Raw genomic sequence first — 18,130 nt, forward strand, 5'->3', positions numbered from 1 at the left:
ATCTGCTGATGGAGGGACCTGATGAAGAGTCTCGGGTCGATACATCGACTATTTATTCCCATCCAGAGATGCTGCCTGACCTGCTGAGCTCCTCCAGAACACTGTGTGTATTGCTCCAAATCTGCAGCAAGGTCAGGCAATACTGTGAGCATCGCTGGCCATCTGTTCCAAAAGAAGCTCAGGAACGCAGACCTTACTGGCGTCAAGAAAACATACTCACATGCTTGATTGTTTGCTCCATACTCGTCATTCCTGCTTCTCAAAAGTCAAGGATATCAAGACATCGAGAAACGTCGCCGTAGAGCAAGGCAATCCGTGTGGTGGCCCGGTCTGAGCACACAGCTAGGAGATTACGTAAAGACATGTGAAGCATGCGGAAACCTGTACAAAAATCATGCGGATCCCTTTCCGTCGCGCAGAATTCCAACACTGTCGATGAAAAATTGCGGGCACAGACATCTTCGAGCTGAAAAGAGACAAATATCTTCTCACTTTTGATCACTCCTGGAAAGCTGAGGTGTCCAAGCTGTCCTCAGCAGTTTTTTCAGCAGCTGAAAGCTGTATTCACTCACCATGGAATGCCAGAGACACTTGTGTCACACAAAGACCCGCAATTCAGCAGCCCAGAATCCAAGGCCTTCGGTAGGGATTATGAGTTCAAACACCAGACAAACAGTCCCTGAGTTTGATGGCCGTGCATGAGGTTTCGGGTGAATCCTGAAGGAGCCCTCAAAGGTTCTGACTGTGACTAAGTTACTGCAGAAGTCGGAGAGTTTCGTGAATCTGAAAGTATTTATTCATCACCACAAACAGACATTTTCTTAGGGACTCTCTCGGTAGAGTCCCCCAGACAGAAACTTTATCAAGAGTTTAAACACTTGAGGAGAATGGTAACAGTAGTAATTCAATACAAGTTCACAAGCTACAATGACAGACTATACTTCAATATTCAGCAAATGATTCTGTTGAAGTACACATTCACATTGGAGAACATTTAATTGATGGCAGCGACAGACGCAAAAAGCTGTCAGAACTCAGCAGGCCAGGCTGTATGAATGAAAACGAGTACAGTCGCCGTTCCGGGCCGAGAACCTTCGGCTGCACTGGAAGAAGAGATCAGTCAGAGTTAGAAGGGGACCTGCTGAGTTCCTCCAGCATTTGGTGTGTGTTACTTGGATTTCCAATATCTGCAGATTTTATCTTGCTTTTTTTTATTTCATAAGGCAGCTCGGAAGGTTCAGGTATCTTTGTCAGAAGAAATAAAAACTCACACAATTAATTCACTAAATTAATCTCAATGTGTCATCCCGGGAATTGAACCTGTCTGATGTAATGTGTTTATAAATCATTTAAAAACCTTCATTGTTAAATCTCTTGAAATCTGTCCCTGTGGAGTTGCTAAATGGTATTAAAAACCCCAGGTATGTGCTGCCTTAACATTTCATTCGGAGAGATCGCCTGTAGCACAGGGGGACAAATCACTGGACAGAGAAAATGTCTGCAATGTTGGATCGGTACCGGAGTGTGGAGAAAATATTGTACATGTTGATTGCCGTCATTGGAGTTCCTGGTGAGTGAGCAGAGTAATTCATGTTTGGTGTTTCTGTTAACCGCTGTGAATCTGGTTGTGTTAATTTGACGATCATCCAACCTGATGAACGTTGCACAAATATCGGTCAGAGATATCGATCCTGTTAATGCAACAGTCTGATTTTTCATATTTAATGACACGAGGAGCAAAGCCTCCGACTCTCCTCTAACTAACGGGATTGACTCCAACGTTGCTGTGCCTTTAATAACACCTTCTCCAGATTTATCCCAGTGCTGGGGACAGGCAGCTCTCCGGGAAGGGATGGGTGGCAGGGTTTCAGCGGGACCTTGTCCCAGTGCAGTGGGCAGGCAGCTCTCCGGGAATGTGTGATGAGGGAGGTTTTAATGGAACATTGTCCAGAGTTGTGCCAGTGCTGGGGACAGGCAGCTATCCGGGAAGGGATGGGTGGTAGGGTTTTAGCGGGACCTTGTCCCAGTGCAGTGGGCAGGCAGCTCTCCGGGAATGTGTGATGGGGAAGATGTCAATGGGTCATTGTCCAGAGTTGTGCCAGTGCTGGGGACAGGCAGCTCTCCGGGAAGGGATGGGTGGCAGGGTTTTAGCGGGACCTTGTCCCAGTGCAGTGGGCAGGCAGCTCTCCGGGAATGTGTGATGGGGAAGGTGTCAATGGGTCATTGTCCAGAGTTGTGCCAGTGCTGGGGACAGGCAGCTCTCCGGGAAGGTGCGATGGGGAAGGTTTTAGTGGGACATTGTCCAGAGTTGTAATAGTGCTGGGGACAGACAGGCAGCTCTCTGGGAAGGGATGGGTGGTAGGGTTTTAGCGGGACCTTGTCCCAGTGCAGTGGGCAGGCAGCTCTCCGGGAATGTGTGATGAGGGAGGTTTTAATGGAACATTGTCCAGAGTTGTAGTAGTACTGGGGACAGACAGGCAGCTCTCCGAGAAGGGATGGGTGGTAGTGTTTTAGCGGGACCTTGTCCATGGTTGTCGCAGTGCAGGGGACAGGCAATTCTGTGTGAAGGGGTGAATAGGCGAGTTTTAATGGGACATTATCTGGAGTTGTGCCAGTGCTGGGGAGCGAGGTTCTTCGGCAAGGTAATACCGGGTCAGTTTAATGACACCTGTCTGGAGCAGTCCTGGTGCTGGGGACAGGCAGCTCGCCGGGAGGGTGTGACTGGGAGTGGTTCACATTGTGAAGTTCGCTGCTTCTGAGCTATTAGTCAGAGCTACACTATAGTCCTATAGTTCACGTCTCCCTGTAAAGTCTGTCACGGTCGGATCCCACTGCCTGTTGGTTGATAATTGCGTCTGATCCCCTGAACCAGAATCCACCAATCTGCAGACGTGTTTTATCGAATTGAACTGCGCTGTAGAATTAATCCATTAAGGCAGCCATCCAGCCTCAGGTTACTAAGTTGTTCCTGTTTGCTCCCTGTGACCCATCGTAAATCGGGGCAACGCTTCGTCGTGAAGAAGGGTCTCGGCCCGATAGGAGAGATTGTGCAATTCCATTAGTTCTATCTGACTTGCTGAGTTCATCCAATATTTTGGGCGTCTTGCTCCCCTCTGCCTCCCTTCTCGGCCCCATCAGATGCTGAGTTTCCAGAGGCTTGGTCATTCACGGTTAAATCAGTGAAACCGGCCCCATCGGCGACTGGAATCCGGATCAGCACCTATTGTTGCTCAAACAACTGGTTTTTATCGCCGACGATTGCCCTCGCATCGTCTTCTTTCCACACCGGAGATGGCAGGTCAGAGACAGGGTGACCCGTGTCTGCTGTTAGGTTAGCAGCCGTTCACAGACTCCAGCACTCCTGATCTTCAGCTTAATAAACCTTTGTTAATTCCCGAAGAATGTGTTCAGTGATGCCCAGTCTCCCTCTCTCTTCCTCTTTCCCCCTCCCCCTCTCCAGTGAATTTAGTGGCGATTGTGATCCTGTCCCGTGGAAAGTGCGGCCTCTCTACCTGCACCACTCGCTACCTGGTGGCCATGGCAGCGGCCGATCTACTGACTATTGTCATAGAGGTCTTGTTTCAAATCCATTTGTATTACTTCACGAGGAATGTACTGGACATCACCCCTGTGTGCAGTGTTATCGAAGTACTGACGTTCACAGCCGCAGACTGTTCTGTCTGGTTCACCGTCACTTTCACCTTTGATCGGTTTGTCGTCATTTGCTGCCAGAAGCTGAAAACAAAATATTGCACCGGGAAAACTGCGGCTGTGGTTCTGACAACAACCGGCGTGCTGTTCTGTCTGAAAAACATACCCCGATACTTCACACGGGAACCCTTTGTGATTATCGACAATGTACCGTGGTTCTGTAATCTCATAGACAATTATTTCACTGACCCCGGGTGGGTAGTATATGACTGGCTCGATACGGTTTTAACTCCGCTCCTCCCTTTCGCTGGGATCCTGCTGCTCAACGCTCTGACAGCCAGACACATTTTAGTGGCCAGTCGGGTCCGTAAGGGGCTGAAGGGTCAGAGCAAGGGGGAGAACCGCAGTGACCCGGAGATGGAGAGCAGGAGGAGGTCTGTGGTTTTACTCTTCACCCTCTCCGGCAGCTTCATCCTCCTGTGGATGATACCGGTTGTAAATATCATATATTATCAGGTCTCAGGAAAGGGATTTGATTTCAATGATTCCGAATGGATCTTTCACTACGTGGGGTTTTTGCTGAGGAATTTCAGCTGCTGCACGAACACATTTATCTACGTGGTGACTCAGTCGAAATTCAGGGAGCAGTTGATCAGCGCGGTGAAATATCCGGTCACCTCGGTGCTTCAGTTCATGAATAAAGCCGCGTCCTGAGCACAAGCCAGAGGCGGCCGCTGTGTCTCCAATACGGGCTCCAGCTCCTCACATTTACCGCCTGATCTCACAGGTGTTGTTCACGAGCGGATTATCCCATTGACCGACAGCTCCGCCACATCAGGACAGTGTGTGCTTGGGAGGGATAAAGCACCATCCAGGAGCCTCAGTACCTGATTGGCCCAGCCAGATATCAGTCCAAGATGTACTCCAGAATGCCACCCAGTCACTGGTCTGCTGATATGTCCATCTATTCCCATTCCAGCCCACCAATTTCACAGTCTGACGTTCCCAGAAGACGACATGGGGTCTCCTCTGATGCTGATGAACTAATCCAGCATCAATCACACCAGTCTCCTCCTCCTCCCCCCACTGAATGATTGGCCGATTTGAAAAATAGGGCGGGCTTTGGATAAACGGCGGTTGTCTCTCCAACTTAAAGGCGCATTCCCGCTACTAACTCAACTGGAGTGTGGTGCGCAGAATTGGGAATAAGATCCTCACTCTTTTTTTTTCTAATGAAAGCTAAATTACTCCAACAAACCCTACATATTGTAAGTTATGAAATGCAATACCATGAGTTACGTTCGTCCCTCCGCAAGTTAAGAATGTTTTAAAATTATAGATATCAGCCCCCCAAAGATCGTAATGAAGCCTGCATTTGAGTTATTTCTGCATGATATGCTTCACCCTGAAGTAGGTGTTCAACTGTTTCATAATGACACAACCTACACGACCCAGAACGATATTTTGCAGCACAACATAATGTACAATTGAGCACAGTATAGCCAATTCTGAGCCGTATCGATATAATTATTTCCGTCCTTTTTCTTACTCCTTTCACCCACAAACTTAACAGTTTTATGTAAATGTGTCTCCCCTTGTGCCCATTAACCCGTCAGTCTTGCCAGAAGAACCAACCCTACAAACCTCAGCTTCTGATTTGTTCATTGGGAGGTCTTCATCCATTGTTGATTTTTTAACAACACTTGTAACTAAACAGTCAACCCGCCCATTCCTCTGAGCAGTTCTGTGTGCAGAGACCCACAAGAAGGGGACATAAAGAACAATACTTTGAATATGAAATAATGTTTCATGAGTTCCCAATAGTAAATCTGACCAACTCCTAGAATGTGTCTTAAGAAGATCATCAAAACCGAAAAAGCGTCTGAACAAATTACAATTTTACATGGACAAAATTCCTCCACCTACTTTAAGCCTGAAAAGATGGCAATACGTTCTGCTGTATATACTGTAAATGGTTGGCGAGTCCTTTCTTTATCGTCACCTGTTACTCAGGCACAAAAACAGCCACACCAACATTCCCACTTAAATTATTTTTGATTAGTCTGAATTAATGGTTGACATATCGTAATAATTTCCTTCATACTCTGTTGAATCAACAGACTCCCGGGCATAACAGAATCCTTGGACTTTATTGAACTGTGTGACCAAATATTGAATAGTCAGAGGGAGAACAAGGTGGGGTTTCAGAGAATGTGACCGTGGGCAACCTTGCGTAATCCAGCAATCCCGCCTTCCCAGCGTGATAAGATCCCAGCACCTAAAAGTAAAAACACTCTTCCTGTGGTGTTTCCAATAGTCTTCCAACCCAACTTTAATGATCATTTCTTTGCCGCTCAAATTTATCCAGTATGTTAACATCGACTGCCATCTCCATAAATGTAATTGTAATTGTCCCATTTCAACCAGTAAAGACAAAACAAGGGACGACCTTACTGCATCACAACACAATCTTAAAGCCTGTGGTTGTATCACACCCGTATAGTTGAATATTAATCTAATCCATAAGCCACACAACCATAATCAAGAACAGATCCAATTAAACAGATGAAAATGGTCAAGAGTGATAATCATGTAGCACGCCAGAACACCCACAGACACCTGAGAATATTTAATACTCCTTTATATTGTTGTTTTACTGATATGGCGCTTCTGTGTCAGCTTGTTATCGACCCACTTGCCTGGAAATCTTACCACTGATATAACTTCAAGAGTTTGACCATATCATTTCAAATCCACTGCAGGTCTATTTATACCATTTGTAAAACAAATAACTTGTGCATTAGCTACTGAAAGCTTAAATCCTCATCTGTTTGCCTGTGCTTCAAATTTGTTAATTGCCAATTGCATCCAATATACAGTATCATTGAAATTCCTACCTCTAATCCATAAAGCTGCACCATCTGAATATAGTGATTAACCCACCCCAGTGGCTATCTCACAGAAAATATCATTAATCATAATATTAAACAATAAAAGGTTAGTCCTGACGAAGGGTCTCGGCCTGAAACGTCGACTGCACCTCTTCCGAGAGATGCTGCCTGGCCCGCTGCGTTCACCAGCAACTTTGATGTGTGTTGCTTGAATTTACAGCATCTGCAGAATTCCTGCTGTTTGTAAAGGTTACAAATGCTGCCTTATGGCTTCTCAGTCTCTATCTCATAGAAACCCGAATGCAACTGGTCCACCCGTGCCAGCACAGACTGTCCAAATATAAAACTCAAAATATATGCAATCTTTCCCTCAATCTTTTTCATAATTTAATCAAAATTCATCCTTCCATAAATATCGTATGCCTTTTCAATGTCAGAAAATGCTATTACATCATTATTTAATTGTACTTTCTTAATGTTATCTTCTAAACCAAAAACTGAATCTAATGTCATATTAGCCTTCTGAAATCCACATTGATAAAGCTATATATCACCTTTTTTATCCAAAATATATTTCAAACGCTCTATTTATAAAACTGAGAGGTTAACGATAAGGCCTGCAACTGGAAGTATCAGGCGTAGAGCCTCTAGAATGCCTTTTTTTCATGACTAAAGCAGCTAGCCTCATCTATAAATGCGATTTTAAAATCTTATTATCTCAACAGACTTGTCAGTCAGATGGCTAATCATAAATTAACACATTATCGTTTCCTGGAGACATTTGACCTGCATTAATAATAACCAAACACGAACAGGAGAAAATCTGCAGATGCTGGAAATTCAAGCAAAATACACAAAATGCTGGAGGAACTCACCAGGTAAGTTTTTTTTTTCTTTTTTTTATACCTACCGTCCTGCAGATGTGCCTCTGCCCAAACTTCGACTGTACTCTTTTCCAAAGCTACTCCCTGCCTTGCTGAGTTCCTCCAGCATTGTCTGTGTGTTTCCCGAATTGATAATAGCCTTCTTAAGTTCACAGAAAGAGAATTCTACATCAGTGATACTATCACTACTACGACTGCCTTTCAATATGTTGCACGGGGCGACTGAGGTGAACTCAAGTGCAGGACACCGGCACGTCGACTGAGTTGGGGATGCTGGCGTAGACGTGAACGTAGAACAGCAAACCGGAGGAATCTTGACAAGGTAACGGGATCTACAGGGACTGTCTTGAAACTAAACCTGAACTCGAAACTAAATTTAGAACTAACGGTTCTGAGCGAACGAGAGAACGAAGTATCATACAAGGATAGACGAACAAACTGGCGACCTGTGATTCCGACTCCATCGTACTCATTTCAGTCTCTGATGCAAACCAGATGTACTGTAATTAAGTAAACTAGCAGCAATTGGAAATCTAATGACTGAAATTAGGGCATAATCAGGGAGAGAGGATTGTTGAAGGGGAACAGCCAAACGGAACCATGACACAATGCGTCAGGGCATTCACAGAGAACCTCATCTCTACATTTTCATTTCACTGAACAGCAACTCAGCCAGTGATAACAGCAGACAGAGAGGTGTCTGAGATACAATAGGCCGGGTGGAAATCTGCGCCATGTTCCGGCCCCTCTATTCTGCTCCATTGCCATGGTGGAGTTCAGCGAATTACTTCTGTGGGTGGTCGCTGGTCTCGGCGTCCACAAGGACAGGCGTGGTTCCCTTTCGACGCCTCGGTCAGTCCGTTCCCAGATGTTTGCGGTGGCTGAGGAAAAGTGATTTTGCAAGAACCGAACAAGAAAAACATAACTACAGCTCCCAGAAGGCCCTGCGGACTGCCCTGTTCGACAGTTGCAGCTGATTGAGCGCGGGGCCCGACCGGAGTTGTAGTTCAAATCAAAAGCGGGTGTTTGTGAATTAAGTTCAATAGTTTCTGTTTGAACAATTCGTGTCATTTGTATACTATTAGGCAGGAACTTGGGAGGATAAATTTGGAGCAGATTTATTTCGGGAAATGCTAAGCAGAAATGTGGCAAGTAGAAGAAAAGAGTTTACCAACGTTTCGAGAAATTTGGTACTGTTAGAATTCTAGAAAATTACAGGGATGGCAGGAAGGAGATGAAGAATGAAATTGGGAGGGCTAGAAGTGGCCATGAGTAGGCATTGGCGAGCAGGATTAAGGAAAGCTCCAAGGCATTCGACAAGTATGTGAAGAGCAAGAGGACGAGCCGTCTGTGAACTTGACCAATCGGGAGCGATTGTGGAAACATGTGCCTGGAGTCCAGAGCCGGTAGCGGAGGTACTTAATGAATACTTTGCTTCAGTATTCACCAAGGAAAAGGATCTTGGCAGTTGCCGGGTGCAGCGAGCTGAAACACTTCAGCATATAGAACTTAAGTAAGAGGATGTGCTAACTTTGAAAGGTACAAAGTTAGATAAGTCGCCGGGATCGGATAGAGCATAGCCCATGTTAATGTGGGAAGCAAAGCAGGAGATTCCTGAGTCTCTGGCAAAGATCTTTACATCATAAATAGGGACGGGAATAGTACCAGAGGATGGAAAGTTTGCAAAGGAGGTTGCAATGTTGGAGGCGAAGCACAGGAGGTTCATGAAGTTGACTCCAGAGATGAGGGGGTTAGACTATGAGGTGAGATTGAGTTACCTGCGGCGGTACTTGCTGGAATTCAGAAGATTGATAGGAGATCTTAGAGAAACGTACACAATTATAAAAAGGATAGATAAGATAGAGGTAGGGAAGTTGTTTCCACTGGTAGGTGGTTCTAGAACTCGAGGACATAGCCTTAAGATTCGGAGGAGTAAACTTAGGACGGAGCTGAGGATAAACTGCTTTACCCCGAAGTGTGGTAAATCTCTGGAATCCTCTGTCCGATGGAGCAGTGGAGACGAAAACACCGAATATGTTTAAGACAAGGCTGGATAGAGTTTTGCATAGTTGGGGAATTAAAGTTATGGGGGAAAGGCAGGTAGGTTGAGATGAGTCCATGGTCAGATCAGCCGTGATCTTACTGAATGGCTTGATGGGCCTGATCCTGTTTCTAATCTTCTAATGTTCTAAGTGCTGTTCCCTTTTTCAGGAAAGGGAGTAGAGATGACCCGGGAAATTATAGACCAGTGAATCCTAATTCAGTGGCGGTCAAGTTGTTTGAAAAGCTCCTGAGATGCGGGATTCATAAGCATTTGCAAGAAATAATCTAATTAGTCAGATCGGCTTTCTCAAGGGTAGGTTATGCCTCACGATCCCGATTGAATTCTTTGAGGATGTATCAAAACACATTGACGAAGGTAGAGCATTGGGATTGATTTCAATGTATATTGATTTCAGTATTTGAAAAGTATCCCCGAGGAAGAATCATTCAGAAGTTAAGGAGGCATGGAACCAAGAAGAACTTGCTTTCTGACACCACAATTGCCTCGCCCACAAGGTAAAGTGTGTCTGTAGATAGTTCGTATTCTGCACGGAGGATGATGACCAGTAGTGTTCCGCAGTGATCTGTACTGGGCCCCTCCCTTTTGCGATAGTTCTAAATGAGCCGGACGGGAAGTAGAAGGGTGGTTTAGTAAGTGTTCTGATAACACAGAAGTTGAGGGTATTGTGGACGGTCTGGTGGGCTGTCAGACATTACAGAGAGAAATAGATAGGATGCAGAACTGGGCTGAGAAATAGCAGATGGATTTCAGTCCATATAACTGTGAAGTGGTTCCTTTCGGTAGTCAATCGTGAAGAATATAATATTAATGGTAAGACTCTTGGCAGTGTGGATGATCAGGGAGATCTTGGGGTTCCTGTCCATAGGACTCTTGGAGCTGCTGGGCAAGTTGACACTGTTGTTAAGAAGGCGTATGGTGTGATGACCTTCTTCAGCTGTGGGTTTGAGTTCAAGAGCAGTGAGCTAATGTTACAGCTATATAAGACCTTAGGTAGACCAACTTGGAGGCTGTGTACAGTTCTGGTCACCTCACCACAGGAAGGACGTGGATACTATAGAGAGTATTCAAAGAAAATTTACAAGGATGGTGCCTGGATTGGAGAGTGTGCCTTCTGAGACTAGGTTGGGTGAACTTGGCCTTTTCTCCTTGGAGCGTCAGAGATTGAGAGCTGACCTGATAGAGGTGTACAAGATAATGAAAGGCATTGATCGTGGATCGGATAGGACAAAGGATGGCCAGCGGCTTTTACCCCCAGGGCTGAAATAGCTAACACGAGCGTTATAGTTTTAAGGTTCTTGGAAGTAGGTACAAGGGGATATCACAGGTAAGATTTTGACACAGAGAGTAGTGGGTGCGTGGAATGCACTGCCAGCGATGGTGGTCGAAGCGGATACATAGAGCACAGAACAGTACAGCACAGTACAGGCCCTACGGCCCACATTGTTGTGCCGACCCTCAAACCCTGCCTCCCTTATAACACCCCCACCTTAAATTTCTCCATCTACCTGTCTAGTAGTCTCTTAAATTTCACTAGTTTATCTGCCTCCACCACTGACTCAGGCAATGTATACCACGCATCAACCACTCTCTGAGTCACAAACCTTCCTCTCATATCCCCCTTGAACTTCCCACCCCTTACCTTAAAGCCATATCCCCTTGTGTTGAGCAGTGGTGCCCTGGGGAAGCGGCGCTGGCTATCCACTCTATCTATTCCTCTTATTATCTTTATACCACTATGATGTCTCCTCTCGTCCTCCTTCTCTCCAAAGAGTAAAGCCCGAGCTCCCTTAATCTCTGATCATAATGCATACTCTCTAAACCAGGCAGTATCCTGGTAAATCTCCTCTGTACCCTTTCCAATGCTTCCACATCTTTCCTATAGTGAAGTGACCAGAACTGGACACAGGCTGATAACTCGGAGGCTGGAGCTGAGCGACAGACTGGGAACTGGACTGCAGATGCTGGAAATTCAAGCAACACACACACAATATGCTGGTGGAAAGCAGCTGGCCAGGCAGGATCTACAGGAAGTGCAGACGAAGGGTCTCGACCCGAAACGTCGACTGTACTTCTTCCTATCGATGCTGCCTGGCCTGCTGCGTTCACCAGCATTTTGTGTGTGTCACTTTAAATGACGCAAGTTTTCCATTCTTCGGGCACATTTCTCCATTTATCAAATAAATCCCTGGAATGGTCAAGTGAAATAGCAGAGAATTCGACCCACCTACGATAAAAACCATGTTGGCTTCATTTAGTTCGTTGACCCAGATTACGGTATTAATCCAAAATTTGGAATACAATTTCTGCCAATGCAGCCATCACATCAGCGCCTTTTTGTTGTTTCTTGCATCACATAATTACATTTATTTTGCTGATTTTACTGAAACGGTAAAACTACTAACATTCGTTCACCTGGCTGCAGAAATATAGGCATATTTACCAAACGTAAAAAAAAATTGAAGTCTATTTCAACTTCCGTCAACGCTTACAATTTGATTTACGTTTTACCTGCAGAAGCGACCGTTTAACGTAACCAGACGTTTCAATCCACCCTTTACCTCCTCCCTGAATTTCCTCTGTGACAGAGTGTAGATACACGTGTTGGTGCAGGTACTCAGAAACTGCAACATGAACCCAAACTGTTGTAGGATGTACGACGGGGTATTCAAATATTTGTCTTTGTAAGAGTAATTCTGAACTTGCCAGTTCATAGTATACACAATAAAGGGGATCCACAACAATATGAAATTGGCTGATAGAGCGAACAACAAAATTATTGATTTTCTCCGGTTCTCCACCTCTGGATCATTCCTTTTCTCTCTGCTGTTCCTGAGCCCCCGGCGAACTCTGTTTGCCGCGATGATATGGCTGACTGTTAAAGCATTAAAAAGCAGAATCAAACAGATCGGCAATAAAGGTGTCGTGATAGTATTGAATAACTGGTGCGCTTTCCACGCTGGTAACGTAAGGAAATCCATTGTCAAAATGCAGCGCCAGGGAATGTTGTCAATGATAATGATAGGTTCTACCGCAAAGTATAATGGGACATCCTTCGCACAACTCCATAAACACACAATTACTATCGCAATAGTCGCTGTCCTCTCGGTGCAGTATCGCTCCCGCAGCTTTTGACTGCAGATTGCAATACAGCGATCGAACGTGAAAGCCACCGTGAGCCAAACAGAACAGTCCATGGCTGTGACCCTCAGGACAAGCGTCACGGCGCAAATCGGGGTAATGAGCAATGGAAACGCATAATTATAAATATTATTGATCTCAGAGAGTACAACAGCAATAATAACACCCATTAAATCAGCTGCTGCCATTCCCACCAGGTAACGGGAGATGCATTTAGAGAGTCCGCAGTTTCCCAGAGACAAGATCACAATCGCCACTAGATTAACTGCAAGGAAGCAAAGAAGAATTAGCTTCATGCGCATAAGCCCCGACCATTTTTACTTGGTATGTTCATATAAACATGTTGAATTGGACTGAGTGAACCTCAGACATCTGATCCTATGCCGGATCAGGCAGGCTTCGATGTGGAGAGTGGAAATGCATCACTGTCCTGCGTACGGCCTCTTCGTCACTGTCCTGCGTACAGGCTGCGTCACTGTCCTGCGTACGGGCTGCGTCACTGTCCTGCGTACGGGCTCCGTCACTGTCCTGCGTACGGGCTGCGTCACTGTCCTTTTACGGGCTCCGTCACTGTCCTGCGTACGGGCTGCGTCACTGTCCTGCGTACGGGCTCCGTCACTGTCCTGCGTACGGGCTGCGTCACTGTCCTGTGTACGGGCTGCGTCACTGTCCTGCGTACGGGCTGCGTCACTGTCCTGCGTACGGGCTCCGTCACTGTCCTTCGATTGGATGATAACGACGGGCCCCAGTAACAGGTGATCAACAGCGTTCCAGTTGACATTAGATTTTCCAGTGGGCGGCTTATCGAGCCAGTCATGTAGAGAGCTGAGGATGCTGAAGGTTTTATATATTGCGGGAATAAAATGGATGAGGGAGACTGTTTCTTAGCAGATAATGTTTTAAAGTGGCGAGACGGTAGAGCTAAACCTATGCTTCGATTTACAGGTAGCAAATAAACTTGAATCTTGTTTCTAGCAACGGAGATGCAACATACAGATGTTTACACCCCCATGTTGTGAGACAGATGTAAGAAGTAAAATAAATCTCATCTAATCGTATCTTAATTACAACCGACAAAAGAGGACGACACAGTGAAATGAAAGAGTTTTGCACGTTGTTGTGGCAATTTCAAACACATACTGATAAATAAATAGTTGCATTAAGACGGAGACGGGTATCATGTATGTTGCCGGCGAACGGCGGAGCTCGCAGGGAGAGCTGCAGCGACGCTAAAGACTTTGCTTTCATTTTTGGTGAACGTCTGAGTTTCTGTATTGATGTAGAATCAAATTTAGAACAATACGTGCTGGTAAAGCTGGAAGGTCGAGTGAAGCAAATGCAAGAAAAGTATAAATATTAAGTCTCAGTCGATTGGACATCATAAGTGAGTAACAATTTCAGAGAGAAACGAAATAAGAAAATGAAATATATGCTTAAACCTGACCAGGCTTCAAACACTCATCAGATGAGGCAGCATCTGTAACAAATGTTTCAAGAACAAAACACACACATACAATAGTAGCCAATTTCAGTTACTTACCAGGGATACCAATCGCTGCTAGTACAGGATAGTAAATACTCGCGATGTAGTAAATTGCTGGATATCCCATTTTCTGCGTGAGTTGATTATCAGTTGAAAATAGTCCAACTGCCGGTATCAACTGTTGATTGATTTGCAAGCTCTTATACAGGAGAAGAAAGTGGATTCTGACAATTAATCATACCACGTGGTTAGTCACATCAATGACAGTCCACTGAACAAACACTTCAGGTAAACTATTTATATACATTGTGTCATCGTGAAATTAAAATCTTACCGGCGGAATAATCAAAGAATAACAATTATATTTAATTTTGTTTATTCAGATCTTCAAACGAGAACGTTGTACTTTTTTTTCTCGATAACACATCATTGGTGCGTTTCACGTAAAATAATCCTGAGTCTCAGTACTTTCACAACGTGGACTATCACTCTCGAATAATTATCAATAGTAGCAATAGCCGAAGCTCCTTAAGATTCTGAGGTTAAGGAAGGGCGTTCAGTTTTATTTTTCAATACAATATTTTCTTTTCACGGCAGGAGAATGTTCACACCTCTTTTCTGCTTTCAGATTGGTTTGGAGCCTCAATAGTGGTCAATCTGGATGAGAAGCAACTTCGATATTGATTAGATTAGTTATGTATCTCGAAGGTCACCTGCAGCTCTAAACTGATATGGGGGTAGAGGTGTCATCTGTGATTAATGTAAGAAATCGGTTTCATAAAACAATCTGCAAAAATAAATAGATTCAATACCATTTTTCCCATGGAACTGCAGTGTTTAACACAAAGTACTTGTATTTCTCCCACTAACATACTGATCCATTTCCCCTCTCTCCATAGACATTTTGTTGCCATTTCTTGCAGGTGTGTTATTTTCATATATTGTTCAGCACATTTTTTCCGTTATTATTTTGCAAATTTTAAAAGACTCGGAGTGTCCAATATGGGAAGACAAATTTCCTTACTGGATAAAAGACAGATTGCATTAATGACGAATGAATTTATATCCGCCACGTAAAATAACAATAACTTATACTCGCGCTGTCCCTGTGTTTGGGAAGTCCCCTGCCTTCATTACACCTCTGATAAATCATTTCGGAACAGTTTTTGTTGTCTCCAGTCCCAGGTTATTTTATTATAGAATCTGTTTCTGACATATATTTTGTTTGGGTACTTCCACGACTTGATTATATCTACATGAAACACCGTACGACCAGTCACGTTGTCCAATGAAAGAAGGATTACTGTTTATAGTGTCTATGTTTCAACTTGTATCTTTTGGAAAAAATGAGTCTCTATGACATAAACAAACCGGCAGTTCTTTCGGTGAACTTTCCAGTTGATTTTGGACAAACGGCTCTTTCAACCTCCTTTCAGCAAATGGGAACTAACTCGTGTCTTATATCGGTCCAAATGTCCCTGCAGTATCAACAGTAGCGTTGCCTCTGGTGTCCTTTCTCCAGTTTCAATTCAATCAGGCCACAAGATATAGGGGCAGAATTATGTCATTTGGCCCATCGAGTCTTCTCCACGATTTCATCACTTTGCGAAACATGAGTACGTTCGGTAGATCTGCCATTTATTCATTGAATCTTGGAATCATGGGATTAGAGAGATTGAAATAAGTACATCCGCACGACTGGTCTTTATAGTCAAAACCCCTAGCTACGCTAATATCATGCCCGCTTGGCAGTCATATCCAGATACACCTATTCCGTCCATGTAACTTTACAAGAAATGGGCTAATAATATTCATGCAGCAGAATCAGTACAGGTAGAAAACAAAACAAAAATCCTAAACAAAATCCTGATGTGGGCAGATAAATGACAGGTTGAATTTAATGTAAGAAAATGTAAAATGTTACATATAGGAAGTAGAAGTATTAGATATAAGTATACAATAAGAGTCTTGAGTAAGAGAGTGCATTGTATGAGATGGATTTGAGTCTTCTGGAAGACATCACTACCAACATCTAGGCAATGCACTGAAACAATTCGGAAGGCTGATATAATGTCGGGCTATATAATGCGCTCAGAGGAGCTCAGAGCTAGGAACGTCTCCTTAAGCTGTTTCATGCATTTGTGAGGCCACGACTTGAGAACTGTGTACAATTCTGATCTCTATATTTAGTAAGGGATGTGAAGGCACTGGAAATATTTCAGAGAAGGGTGACGACTCTCATTGCAGGACTGCAGGGTGTGAGCTATGCAGAAAGATTGAGAGAATTAAATCTATTTGGCCTAAGTTGACAGATAATCAGAGGAGATATGATGGAAGTGTTCAGAATCATTAAGGGTAGAGGTGAGTAGGATGCCAACTGCTAATTCAAAATTAATCCATCAGTTTGCCAATCGGCTTCTCCCCCCCGCCCCCACTCTCTCTCTCTATCTCTCTCTCTCTCTCCTCTCCCTCTCTCCCCTCCCTCTCTCCCTCCCCCTCCCTCGACATCCCTCCCTCTTTCCACCTCCCTCTCTCCCTCCCCCTCCCTCGACACCCCCTCCCTCTCTCCCTCCCCCTCCCTCTTTCCCCCTCCCTCTCTCTCTCCCCTTCCTCCTCCCTGTTCCCTCCCTCTCTTCCTCTCCCCTCTTACTCTCTCTCTCCCTTTCTCTTCCCCTCCCTCTCCCTCTTCTCTCTTCCCTTTCTCTTCCCCCTCTCTCTCCCTCTCTTGCCTCCCTCTCTCTCTCTCCCCTCTCTCCTGACAATTTACCTCACGCTTGTCTTTCTCTCGTTCATTTCCAGCCGACATGCATCGGTTCATCTGCCAATTTCCAGTATCATTTTTTTGGATAATTTAACAGCCTGCCCATTCCTTTACAGACTGAAATATTTATTCTCGATTTCTTTTGACCTTTGACAGATTTGAGATACCCATTAAAGACTGTTGCATTAGCAACGTGCCACACAAAATGCTGGAGGAACTCAGCAGAGTTCCTAGTGTTACCCTGGATTGCCAACATCTTCAGATGTTCGCGTGTTTGTACACTAGCAACGTGCTCAGTTTTCCGTTTCCATCCTGATCTCGGTCTCTCTATTGTATCTTTGTTCAAATCTGTGTTTGTGTATTTCCAATTGTGTTGACTTCATTACTTACATCCTTCATATACATGAGAAGTAAAAATATTTACGTTATGTCTCTGTCTAAATGTGCAATGTGAAATTTATAGTAACTTACAATAAAAAGAATGTACAACAAGACTCACTGTAACATAGAAATACATTTGTGCAATTGTGTGTGTGTGTGAGTGTGTGTGTGAGAGTGTGTGTGTGTGTGTGTCTGTGTGTGTGTCTGTGTCTGTGTGTCTGTGTGTGTGTGTGTGTGAGTGTGTGTGTGTGTGTGTGTGTGTGTGACCAGGAAGAAGCTGAAGGACTGTAGAACAGTTCAAAATGGGAAACTGCTGAGACAGAGGTAGGGATCGGTCAGTGTCGCTGGTCTCCGTTCAGAGATGAATAATTAGCCAACAAAAAGATGAAATCTGTACGTGTAGCTGCTTCGTGACAAAGCTCAGCCTTTGAAAGTAAATCTACCGGCCAAATTCCACCAGAGACGCTGCTGAGAAAACGCCAAAGAATTTTGAACTAATTGCCTCCATTCGCCCCAATAGATACAAAATAGTCAATGGTATTGAATTAAAGTGTTTGTTCAAGCAACTGTAACTAAAGTTAGTGAGGTGTATAACCGTGTCTCTGGAGACAGATCCTCTCTATAAATCAGGGCCGCTTGGAATGCATCAGCTGTCTGCCGGAGCTGTGAATGCAGGAGCAACAGAAATCACAGATTCACACTGAAATGATGTATCCGATCATCTGGCGGATAGAAGACATTTACTATCCTTTTATTTCTGCCTTTGGAATTCCCGGTAAGCCGCGGTGTCAGCTGCCGTGGGTGGATGTTGAAGTTCAATCCCAGTGATATTGATTGATTCTACCGCTGGTTTAAACTCTCACATTCCTGTCCCGG

The 18,130-nt window shown here is 44.5% G+C and overlaps 1 protein-coding gene and 1 pseudogene across 1 annotated transcript; one reads left to right on the plus strand and one right to left on the minus strand.

The window, feature by feature from the left end:
* The first annotated feature begins 1,402 nt into the window (after nucleotides 1-1,402).
* On the plus strand, nucleotides 1,403-4,365 carry LOC140185233 (probable G-protein coupled receptor 139; annotated as a pseudogene).
* A 7,475-nt stretch (nucleotides 4,366-11,840) lies between these two features.
* LOC140184996 (probable G-protein coupled receptor 139) lies at nucleotides 11,841-12,925 on the minus strand. Its single transcript, XM_072238226.1, has one exon. It carries the CDS (start codon nucleotides 12,923-12,925, stop codon nucleotides 11,996-11,998), a length of 930 nt encoding a protein of 309 aa, XP_072094327.1. The 3' UTR covers nucleotides 11,841-11,995.
* Between the last annotated feature and the right edge of the window lie 5,205 nt (nucleotides 12,926-18,130).

The sequence above is a fragment of the Mobula birostris genome, chromosome 20 (genome assembly GCF_030028105.1).
Source record: "Mobula birostris isolate sMobBir1 chromosome 20, sMobBir1.hap1, whole genome shotgun sequence".
NCBI lineage: Eukaryota > Metazoa > Chordata > Chondrichthyes > Myliobatiformes > Myliobatidae > Mobula > Mobula birostris.

Coding starts and splice junctions, on each gene's coding strand:
- LOC140184996 (XM_072238226.1), bottom strand. CDS start 12,925: ATGAAGCTAATTCTTCTTTGCTTCCTTGCAGTTAATCTAGTGGCGATT.